At 44.1% G+C, this 12,160-nt stretch overlaps 1 protein-coding gene across 2 annotated transcripts in view; it reads left to right on the plus strand.

The window, feature by feature from the left end:
• The window catches only part of LOC311531193 (uncharacterized protein), a 270,167-nt gene that overhangs the window by 242,713 nt on the left and 15,294 nt on the right, over positions 1–12,160 (plus strand). The window contains exon 4 of one of the 2 annotated variants that reach the window (XM_084648371.1): positions 48–127. The exons of the other annotated variant lie outside the window; for it this stretch is intronic. Within the exon in view, the coding sequence (XP_084504497.1) occupies positions 48–59 (12 nt within the window). The 3' untranslated portion in view covers positions 60–127. The remainder of the gene's footprint in view (positions 1–47; positions 128–12,160) is intronic. 2 annotated transcript variants of the gene reach the window in all.

Here is a 12,160-nt window from a genome sequence, read left to right on the forward strand (position 1 = left end):
CTGTTTACAAATATAATAAAGCCAACTTTTTTCTATTTTCTAAACAGAATTTCATTTAGATACCATCTTTGTTCCAGGCTGTATTAAACATTAAGACTAGGATGAAGACAGCTGCAAATGAAAACAGGTATGGGCCAAATTTTGCTCTCTGATGCATGCATTTGATTCAGATGGGGGATATATATATATGATCATTTTCAATACTGAGAGATGAAAAGTCTGTTAGACCCGGAGTCCATCTGTGAGAGAATTTAAAGAGATGAAATATATTTGGTGTGTTTCTCTGTATTGTGTTATGCCACATCGAGCATAATGAAAATTCTCTACATTCATGTGGTTGAATTTCATCCAAGACAAAATTTCTCCATTTCCCCCAGCAATTATTTTAATGGTGGAATCGCATCACAGCTGAACAGCGGGAGGAAAGGATGGAGAGAAACAGAGAATTCAGAGAGATACAATCTGTCATGTTTACCTATGCCTATTCTTACAAGAGATATTATTAGGGTTCTCAAGGTTGAATTACACAACTTGGCGACTCCATTATGAGCTAAGGATGTGATTCACCTGCTCGGGTTCACATACTTGCAAGAGTTTGATAAATGGCCGTGGTAGCACAAATGGCTAAGCTATGGCAAGTACATGCCCATTGGTTTCAGGTGGGTTCGGAGCCTCTGACAATGATACCGTGGCTACACTGCTATTTATACTCTCACTAGATCTCATTAAGCAAGTGTAAGTATGTGTACATAAGTAGGGGAATCACATCACACACTGTAATATGGACATAGCTTGAGATACCATGACAAGGAGCATTTAAATAAACAAACAAACAAGTTATCCATCTATCCATCCATCTATCCATCCATCATTAAAAAATCTCTTTCAGGGAATACTCTTGTAACCCACTGCTTGGTGTATTTTATATATCTCCTTTCAGTGGCTAGCATCCACAGAAGTCTGTTACAGCTATCAACTAAAGAAGTTGCTCCTTTCTCACAAGAGATAAAGAATCATGCTTTTAGCACTGGAGATCCTTGGTTCAGTTCAACTGATGACCTGTAATGGTGGTCACTACACATTGCTTTACTTTAGCATGAAAAAGGCACCACTCAGAGATCTGTGAGGTATGACAAATGGACATCTGGCGGGAGCTGATCTGCTACAGTTTCAAAGATTGTGTTTCAGGCCAGAAAACCATCTTCCTTCACTGGGTTTTAGAGGACATGGGAAGGTTCTTCCTTCTTCTCAAGCACAGCTGGTTGGAAAAATTCAATGAAAAACAAATGTTGATGAAACATAGAACTGAAAATGTTTCTCTCTGTGTATAGAGGAATGGATTTGTTGGCCTTGTTTTCTAATTGCTTCTACTTCAAAGATATCCAAATCCAGACAACACTACACAACAACAATTTTCTTTTCCTGGCAAGACAGCAACCCACGTACCATTATGGGTTGAGCTTCCCAGATGGCAAGACTGGGTGGGGTGCTATAAAGGTCTTGTTATTTTTACGCACAGCCAGTTGGAACCAGATAGAATGAAGCAGAGCTCCATCAGGCTCCATGGCTCTGAACACCAGAACCTTTAGCTTGGTGATTTAGAAGAAAAATGCTAAAACCCACAACCACCACCAAACTTTCACTTGCATGTTCCTTCTGGGCTGCTCTGCAAAGCCACTGCCCCCTTCTCACTTACATCTCTTCTGAAGACCCTCTTCTTCTTCTCCAACATCTATGCCATGTATTTATTAGAACTGGTTGAAAAACAGGGGGAAATGTGACCATCTTTTTTTTTTAAATTGTTTTTTCAATTTTTTTGCCAAAAATTCTGTTAAAATTTCTAAATTTGAAAAGTTCTGGCCAGCTCTAGGCATTTATCTCATCACTAAGCTCCTTATCTGTATGGAGGGAGGGAATGCTGAATTTTGAGAAGAAGGGGGATAAAAACCTGGGAAATTGGTATTCAGGAAAAGATGGAAGGGTCAAACTGTGGAAGGGAAGGTGGTAAAGAGGGAAGTTTGGGGTGTTTAATTAAAAATAAGCAACTGTGTAACAAATCAGATATTTGCCTATATTGTGCTGATCTCTTTGGGCTATATTCTGCCATTGTTGGACTAGTACCTTAACTCTCAAGTAGTCCCACTGAAATCAGTCAGTCAATGAGTCTACTCATGCAGAAAGTTATTACTCAATTAAGTCCCTCAAAATTTGTCCTCTGGGAAGGGCATATGTTAGTAGGATCCTTTGGGACTCATGCACATAGTCAGTCAATTCTTTTGAAGACTGAGTTTTGCTCAGTTTTTCGACATGGGAGAAAATGTCAGCTCTGGCCGTCTCACATTAGACCAACTACGTCCTCTCAACAATCAGCCACACACACAGAAGCAACATGGAGCTGGCTTCAGGTTCCAGAAACAACATCAGAGAGAGGGGCACTTCGGCACTAGACAGCAAGACGGGCGTCCCAGAAGGACGCAAATAATCACTGTTGTTCTTGTGTTGCCTCCAACTCCTTCAAAATGCTAGCCATTAAGGGGAAGGGGAGAGGAAGAGGGAAACTACCTCACAAATCACTCCAATGAGGCCCCAGGGTGAAAATGGAGTCTGCTTACAATTGCTAATGAGGTGCCAAGCAATTTGTTTCTTCTCCTACTGTATGTTTTATTTCTGGAGGAGATAAGTTCTGACTGGAGACTATTTTGTCTGATTGAGTTTAGTAGGGATTGTGAGCCTTAGGTTCCATACTCTTGACCTATGACCATTTTGGGTCTTTTAAAGGGATAGTCTGTTCAGTCTAAAAAGAGAGCACGGAGGGTTGCAGGCAATGGTGTCCTACTCAACAGGACTTGAGAGCTTATCCAGGTGAATTTGTATGTGGGGTTAGCAAAGGAACCCAGGTTAGTGAGTGTCCTGGAAATTAAGGGATGATAATTAAGATAACTACGTTGAGACTCATCTCAGAGTTCTTGGAGCACCGTGCTCTGAGACTAGAGTGAGCTTCAAGTCACAGCAGGTTGTCTCAATTCAGCTTGGAAGAAAAAAACACCAGCTTCTGTTTACAGGCTGATCCTCAAACTGCTTGGAACCCTCCGTCCTCTTTGGGTAGGTCAGGTGCTTATCCAAAGAGTACAAACCTGAGAGGTCTGCAGAACCAGAGTATACATCTTGTGAGATCAGGCTGTCTTGTGAGATTACTGACACTTCCCGCTGGCCCTGGAAAAGCATACAAGAGCACCTCTTCTTGCTGTATTTTGGCATTCCTGCTTCCTCCACAGTCAGAACCAAGGGCTATTGGCCTGATTCAAACCCTGCCGAAGTCAATAGGAGTCCAACCATTGACTTGAGTGGCTTTTGGATCAGGGATGAGGTGATATCTCTGTAGAGCACAGATATGGGAGCCTATCAATATATTTTATTGACAAAAGCAGTATTTTATTGGTGTCAGCACCACGGAACCACACACTCAATTCAGATTCATGCCAACCAGTTCTAATTCAGACCTTCTGTTGTTAGTGATGGCACTTTGTGCATAATGGGTAGGGTGACCAGATAGCAACTGTGAAAAAACGGGACGGGGTGGGGGTCAATAGGCGACTATATAAGAATAAGTCCCCCAAAATGGGACTGTCCCTTTAAAAAGGGGACATTTGCTCACCCTAATAATGGAGACTGAGTGACAGGAGAGATATTACGACACTGGGATGAGACTGCAGGGCTGATGAATGGATGCTGCCATTAAGCAGGGACCACGTTGATCCAACCAGAAAAGGACGACTTGTGGCACCTTAAAGACTAACCAAGTTATCTGAGCATAAAGTTTTCGTGAGCTACAGCTCACTTCATCGGATGCATACTGTGGAAAGTACAGAAGATCTTTTTATTCACACAAACCATGAAAAAATGGGTGTTTACCACTACAAAAGGTTTTCTCCCCCCCCCACCACTCTCCTGCTGATAATAGCTTATCTAAAGTGATCCAACCAGACACTATGGGTTTGATTTTCTTTTCATTTACACTGGTATAAATTCAGTAGTTTCCTCGTGTTCGCCGAGAGAGAATCAGGCCCAATCCTTCTTCATTTGTGTTTTTTCCTCAATGCACCTGCCGCTTAAACTCCAGCTTCTCCTGCTGTCCCAACCTCTACTTTGCACAATGTATTGTCCTATTTATATTCACACAAACCATCCCCTGGTTCCAAAGATTCTGCTTTGTCCATAGCTTTTCACAGTAAGCTGTTTGGTGCAGAGACTTTTGGGTTTGTTTTTACAACGCCTAGCACTTTCAGGGTCCCAGTCTGGAGTTCCTAGCAGTACCACAATCCGAATAAGCAGTCATCTTTTCTACATTGTTGGCAGTTAGAAACTGCTGCTTTTCTGAGATTCCCCTCAGAATTTCTCCTTGAGGGAAGCAAAGTCTAGTAATATAAGAACAGGGTTGAGTTCAGTGAACTTTCACTATCTAATCTCACCTTTCCCAGTGATACCTTCTGAGATCTCTGGCTAATCACAGCTGCTTTGCTTCTGTGCCCTCTCCCCGCTGCAATCTGTGGTGAGGTTTAATTAATGTTTACAAAGTGCTTTAAGTTCTTGACTGGAGAGAAGTGCAAAGTATTCTAATTAAAGAAGATTCTCTGCACAATCTCATTGATACCTACAGGTGGGACAGGAACTTGAGATATCTCCACTCTTCCTCATTAAGCTACTGACATCAGTTGAGAGCTTCTGATTCTCTCTGTCCACCAGGATCTTCAAGGATATAGACCCTGGAGAAACTAAATGCCTTGCCTACTAGCTGACTACAGCTTTAGATTTTGGCAGGTTTACAGGGTACGGAAAGGTTTCAGAGTAGCAGCCGTGTTAGTCTGTATTCGCAAAAAGAAAAGGAGGACTTGTGGCACTTTAGAGACTAACCAATTTATTTGAGCATAAGCTTTCGTGAGCTACAGCTCACTTCATCGGATGCATTCAATGAATTCAAGTGCCACAAGTCCTCCTTTTCTTTTTGCAGGGTACGGAAAGTACTGCAGTTCTGCTGTATAGTCAGTAAAAGAAAAACAAGAACCCCAATAGAGTCCATAAAACATCTTTCTGCAGTGTTCACAATCACTTGTCTGGGTAACAGGATAAAAAAGAACAAGTGGTAGCGATGAAGGTAGCCACCAGGTTTCCTTCCTTAGTGTTCCATTGCATGGCTACTTTACTGGGACTGTAAAGAGAACATATTGTACTGTGTATGTGTTAGCCTTCTGAATGGGTCACACCGTGATCTCTGCCTTGTGGTTTGGATTCCTTGTTTCTATTGGATTTTATTCAGAGTAGTTCAGTTTGTTTGTCATTATCATTTTTATTTTTATTATGGTAGTGCCTAAAATAAGCCAACTGAGATCGGGATCCCATTGTATTAGGTACTTTATGGAACATAATAAGAGACAGTCCCTGCCCTGAAGATCTCACAAGGTTCTTGGAAAATGAATAGTGCTATACCAAGTATTATTAATGAATTGCTTAGCTCCAGTCTGGAGATTTATTAGGGCATGTTGCTACCTTGGAATGCTATAATTTTATTAAGATTCCCAGAGGCCTGCAGCCATATGGCACCAACAAACTAAAAGTATGAATAATACATGTGTGTGTTTGTGTGATGGTTCTATAATCTGAAAGATGCTGATGTGTGCTACTACAGATCATTAGCTCCCCAACAGCCACTCAGTGGTCTAGATATACCTTGAGTATAATAGTAATGGGAAACCATCTAGATAGTAAGAATTTAGTTCAGACAGTTACCCTTCAGATGCTCATCCAAATATTATTGGAACTAATTACATTTTGTATTCCTCAGATGTTCTTGTGAGATGATACCTGTCTCACTTCCAACCAAATCCAGAATGGTGCAGAGGTGCAAGAAAATGAAAAATACTTAGAAATAAAAATTGGGTGAACATTTGCCAGTGTGTAAAAATAAAAGGTTCTGTTCAGTTTTGTTTACTGGTTTCAGGGAGGATTCAAAATTATTCTCATTTTTTGTGAGTCAGGCTTCCTATTCTCTGGTTGTGGTGCTTTGGCTGAATGAGAAAAACAACCAAAGGAATAATGGAAGGATTTTCTATTGAGTGGATGAGCTGGAATCATTTAGTACTCTATGAAGTTCTGCATCAGTGATCAGAGAATCCAATCCAAAACCTCTTGGAGTCAACAGAAGCACTCCCTTTGACCTGATTGGGCCTTGGACCACATTCTGAGAGAGGAATGATCATAGGATTGGTTTTCCTGGTGATGGCATATATGGGGCAAAAGCCATTTCTTTTTCTCCTTTGCAAATCACATTTATTGTGATATGGGAACATCTGACAAAAAATCCTTGGTGCCTATAATTGAGGACAGTGCAAATGTTCCTCGACTGCATTGGCTTACTGAACCACATGGACTATGAAATTTGCATGCTGCAATTCCAAACATCATAAATACTTAATAGCACATTCCAATGCCATCCACTTCCCCAGGATACAGGAGGTTTAGTTTCAAAATGATCCTTGTTATATTCAATCCTCCATTCTGCTTTTAAACTCACACAGATCCAGCATCAGCTGGCACAGTCATTAGGAGAAAGACGTTTATTAGGGGCTCATTGACATGATGCAGGAGTTGGGAGCTCATTGGCATAGTGCAAAGCACTCTTGCCTAGAGGTCAGACATAGTGAGTTAGTGGATTGATCTATCATCTCTGGAGGTTTTAACCTTACGTTACACCTGTTGTGAGGGAACAGTGGTCCTCATTTCTGGCCCAATTTATGCACAACCCTCGAACCCCTCCAGCACAATTGGCTATCTCGGATCAAGAGAGGCCCAAGCGTTGGATAACAGGCGTAGGCTGAGATGCCTTCCTAGAGCTCTGTGCAAGCTTAGTACTGAAGTGGGCAGGAGATGTTTCCATTTGAAGCTGAAATGCCCTGGAGGGAGGGAGCCAGAAGCAGAACAGCAAGAGAAAATTATGTCTACACACTGCCAAAGGTGATGTGTAGGAAAATGTGCACGGTGTGAGGTGCTATCCGGCCTTCTCTTTGATTCACAAGCACCCAGTTCACTCACAACATTTTCAAAAAGGAAACATATTTAAACCAAGTCTGTCCCCCCGCCACCTTGTGAGAGATGAAATGGAGGAAAGGGGTAGTAAGTGGCATATTTTGGTTCCAAGATAGTAATATTAGAGAAAATAGATTAGATAGACTGAATCAGGATCCAAACTTGCTAGCTTTGGATCATATCTATCTACTCATTCAAACTACCTTGAAGGTCTGGGATGCTAAAGTCCAGGGATTTTGTTCAACCCCCATATAGAGAGATGGGCTAGCCCTAAAGTTTGGATTCAGATTCACACGTCCCTACAGTTCAGTGGTAATTCGATCCAAAGCCTTTGCTTTCACTCATGTTGATACAGGTAAGGATCCAGAGGGCTAACAGAGCTGCGCTGGTGTATGAGAAAGTAGATTTTGACCAAAGCCAAAATCTAATAGGATGTGATAGCTCACAGTGATTGCGACCAATTTACAGAATCATTACCAAGCCATCTTGCCACTTTCAACGGCAAACGCCAGCAAGAACATGAAATGGGATCTCATGCGCTCTTTCTGTGTGTGTGCAGACTGGTTTGGATCTTGAGCGACAGGAAGAGTGAGGAGGGGGAGCGGTGGGAGTGATGGGAATTAAAATGCCAGCTCTTTGCCATGCAGCACTCTGGGAAGGTTAAAAAAAAAAGATTTAAGAAGTGACACTCTTGAAAGCGAGCCAAAGCCAAACCATCAAAATGGGACACTGTCTCTTTAAGTGCAAAGCTGCACAAGCGAAGGGAAATTAATTAAGTATGGGACGCTGTTATGGCGCCATGGAAAGAATACACAATCTGGGACCTGCATGCCAAATCTGAAATGAAAAGGAAGGTGATCTGTCATTTTCTGCTGTTTTTTTAAGACAGAATATATATTTTTGAAAGTTGACTAAGCAATTACCCAAATTAAAGAAACTGGAAAAGCAAACAGTGGTAAAAATGCTTTAATTTTTTTTCAGGGGTGGGGGAGATGGTAAATTAGTTGAAAAAATGGACTTTTATTATCTTGACGCAAAGGGAAAAAAAACAACACACAACAAGCTTTAACTCTTTAATGACCAGCTCCTGAACGAAAAGACCTCTCCTGCCCTGCAGAATCAGAGGCAATTCCGAACTGGTTTCGTCCTCTTTTTCATGGAGGTGATGTGAAAACGTGGACAGCCTGACCGCTCAGCACTAAACACTGGGACCACTTTCAATGCACCTCCCTCCTGCCCTGCTACCTTGATCTCCCTTTGCACTTGCCAAGCCTCAGCATGAAGCTGAGATACAAAAAGGGCCAGATCCCATTACACCTGGTAGGTGAGGGTCTCGAAGGACTCCGCTGAAGGCAGCGTTGTGACTCACGATTTATGCTGGCGTATCAGAGCATGATTTGGCTCTTGCCTACCAAACACATGGTAGGTCTGCCAGTTGGCAACTCTGCGCAGCACCCTGATACAAATCCAGCGCTCCGAGCCAATCTGGGCGGTGAGAGAGAGAGTGCCGCATGAATGTATGCAGACAAGGGAAGGGACTTGCTGGGCTGGTGGTGGCGGAGGGAATGGGGGGAGGAGGAAGGGAGGGTATGCGTTCATGTTTTAAAAGAAACGGAACGCGGAAAGCAAGACACCCACAGTATATAGAGAATTGTTATGAGAAGCCCTGTTTCACACCTTTCATGGTTTATAGGCCTCCTGCTCCACCGCCTGTGATTTCTGGAGCAGTCCTGTGGTGCAGCGTGTTGGCTTTTGGAGCCCGTTCCAGCTGAGAAAAGCTTAGCATGACTTCCCAGCCAGCTCTGCTGTTAGGCCAACTGGCAACACTTCCACCTGCAGGCCACCGAGAGTCCAGCTAGAGGCCCAGGTGAAGTGGGAAACGCTGGTCTCTTCCCACCACCCACCCTGTCCAGAGTGAGGGGAGCTGTGAAATGGGTCTGGCCTGCTGAGCAGCTGGCTGGCACGTGTGCAGTCAGCTCTCTAACGTGTCTGTGATACTTTTCTTCCTCAGCTTTAATGGCCATTGACATAATTAAGAACCAGAGTTTGGTAGAGTTTTGGTTCCCCAACTCCTGTTCGTCACTGACCCTCCCAGGTAATCCCTCAGCAAATATGGAGTGCAGTATGTTTTGGAACCTGACCACTTCGCACCCTCAGCATCGCTCCTGAAAGAAAAAGAAAGAGAAACAGGGTCTTTTCTTTGTGTTTGATCAAGAATCGAGGGCTCCCAAGAAGGAATGAACAGGAGGTTTGAGGGACGGGGCAGTGAAAAGAGAAGAAAGATTTCAAGGCTCTGATAGTATCTTTTCTAAATGGATCATTCCTACTTCATTACCTCACCCTGCTCTGCAGCTGAGATTCAAGGAGAAGCCCCCCTCTCACGTCCCGTGCTGTTCTGCTTTACACTTCAGGGTTGCCCTGCAGCATTACAAGAGTTTGTCTTCCATGTCCCCTCTGCTTGGATCCCTACCTGAGACCTGTGGGGTGTCATTACCAGCTTCCTCTGCTTTCCTCTCTCTCTCTCTGCTCCTCAGCTGTGACCCATCCTGCAGTACAGGAGACTTGGGTTCTAGTCTGGGCTCAGCCACTGGGTCTTGGGGAAGTCACTTCCCCTCTATACCCCAATTTCCCCATCTGTAAAAGGCGGGGTAATGATACTGACCTCCCCCACAAAGCACATTCAGACCTACTGATGAAAAGTGGTATATAATAGATCGTTATTATTATTGTAGGAGCTGCAGGCATTCCTATACCCTAGGGTGACCAGACAGCAAGTGTGAAAAATCGGGATGGGGGTGGGGGGTAATAGGTGCCTATAAAAGAAAAAGCCCCCAAAATCGGGACTGTCCCTATAAAATCGGGACATCTGGTGACCCTAGTCTACCTTTGTGTGCCACTCCCTGGCTCACAGACTTTGGAGTGTTATAGAAGCTTCTCCAAGGCTCTGCTCTTCAGCTCCAACTCAAAGCACACAAGCCCTTTGCACTCTTGCCCTGAAACTAAGCCCTAAGAGGATGTTGTACAGGACAGAATATCAGACCACAAGACGAGTAGAGAAACACCATTTCCTTTCTCTTTCATTATTTATTGAATCAGTGCCTTAAATGGCCTCATTCTCAGGGCAAAGTGCAGCCGTTCCCTCGGTAGTTATTCATCTGGTGGAAAACCATATCCCGTCTCCATTCAGCGGAAGAGTATATGCCGCTGAGTTAAAACAAAGGAGAGAATCTCAGCACTTCGTCAACTAACACTTGCTAACTTTCCTTTCCTCTTGAGGGTTCACATCCTACTGCTCTCTCCTTGAGAATGGAGAATAGCAACTGCCCAACGGCAGACCCCCCCCCCCCATAATAGGGCTGATTTATCTTTTCCAGGAGCACCAGGAGTTTGGAGGGCAGTGAATGGAGGATGATATCCTCCTTAAGAAGAAGAAAAACAGGACACTGGGGGAGAGAGAGAGACTGTTACAGAGATTGTATGAGGGACCTGTTCCTAATACCCCCTCAGTTCCCAGAATGCCTTCTGTCTTACCACACAGACCATCCTTGCACGGCTGACACTCCAAATGATAACAGACCAACTAGCTTGGGATTAATGTCAGGTTCTCTGCTCCTCAAGTGTGAGCCGGTTTCTGCTTGCTGCAGCTCTTTCTTTGGACAACAGGAATTGTGTTGGCATTGATGTTTGGAAGGAGAGTTCAGGGTTTCTGAAGCAAGAGGCCACTGCTACAGGAGAAGGACTCTCATCAGCAGGCGGCAGGATGTTGAAGCCCAGGAGAGAGGCTCTTCTAGCTTTTGACCTTGCTTTTCAGAAGAACACTTCCTTCAGGAACAGACCAGAGAGACACAAGGGTAACGTAACAGAGGGCAAGACAGTCTCTAGCAACTGAATGAACAGCCATTAACACCATGGATGTGAATGGTGGTTTACAAAGTAGTAAATCTCACCATCTGCCAAGCCAGTCTTATCTGAACAGCAGCAATCTCTGCTATTTATGCTGTCCTTGGGTTGTCCTGCTAGCTTATACCAGTTGCCAAAACACATCAGTCTGGTCCGCCATGTCTGTTTAGCTGAGATACCTAGATGGTCCCCAATATCATAGCGTGTAAGCACCTCGCAATCTTAGCATATTTATTCTCACAACCCCAGTGAGGTGGGGAAGTACTGTTATCACCATTTTCCAGAGAAGCGAAGGGATTTGCCCAAGGTCACCCAGGAATTCTGTACTAGAGCAAGGAACTGAACCAAGCTCTCCCAGGCCAGTGCCATACCCACTGGGCTAGCCTTTCACCTGCAGTTCTAGACCTGGGCCTTTTCTGTGCAGAGACTGCTCATCATGTTGGATGCTGTTAGTCCTGCAACGTGTATAAATGTCCAGCGGAGGTATGTGTGAGGCCCACTAAATGTTTCTTTTGGGGTTGAGCCAAACCAATTTTCTCTTTCTAATTTCTGGCAAATTGAAAAGTTGAAAAACCAAACTGTTTTAGGTGGAACAAAATGTTTCATTTTGACAGAATCAAATAGTTTTGTTTCAATTTCAACTATTTTTTTAAAAATGCTATTGATTTTTTTTTAGAAATAAGGAACATCTGAAATGAAAAGTTGGTTTGAACCGAAAAATCGATATTTTTGGATTTAACTTTTCTGTTTGGTTTTCACTGAAACAATTCTACCGAACTGATGTGGAATGAGCAAAAAGTCTTGTGGTCACTGAATCTGCACGTTTCACCAAAAATAAAGTTTCTACTGAAACACTTCATCCAGGTCTACTCCGAGCATGGGCGGCGGGTATCAAAGGCCAGGGCAGGCTAAATCTCCCCTGACTTGAGTTGGAACATGGGCGGGGCCACAGCCTGTGGCCCGCCCTCCTTCCCCATCTACCCCTGAAGCTGGTGGGGTCTCACACAGCTCCAGCCGGTGGCCTGGAGCTCAGGCCTTTCAGCAGCCAGGGGTGGCGCTGGGGCCGGCAGCTTGGCCTGGTGCTGTGGTGGGGACTGGTGCTGGGGGGAGGGGGACAGCCTGTGTGGCTGGAGCTGGTGGGCCGGAGCTCCTCTGGCTGCAGGGTGTGTGTATGTGTGTG

The sequence above is a fragment of the Lepidochelys olivacea genome (assembly GCF_965140295.1).
Source record: "Lepidochelys olivacea isolate rLepOli2 genome assembly, chromosome: 14".
In the NCBI taxonomy this organism is placed as follows: Eukaryota; Metazoa; Chordata; order Testudines; family Cheloniidae; genus Lepidochelys; species Lepidochelys olivacea.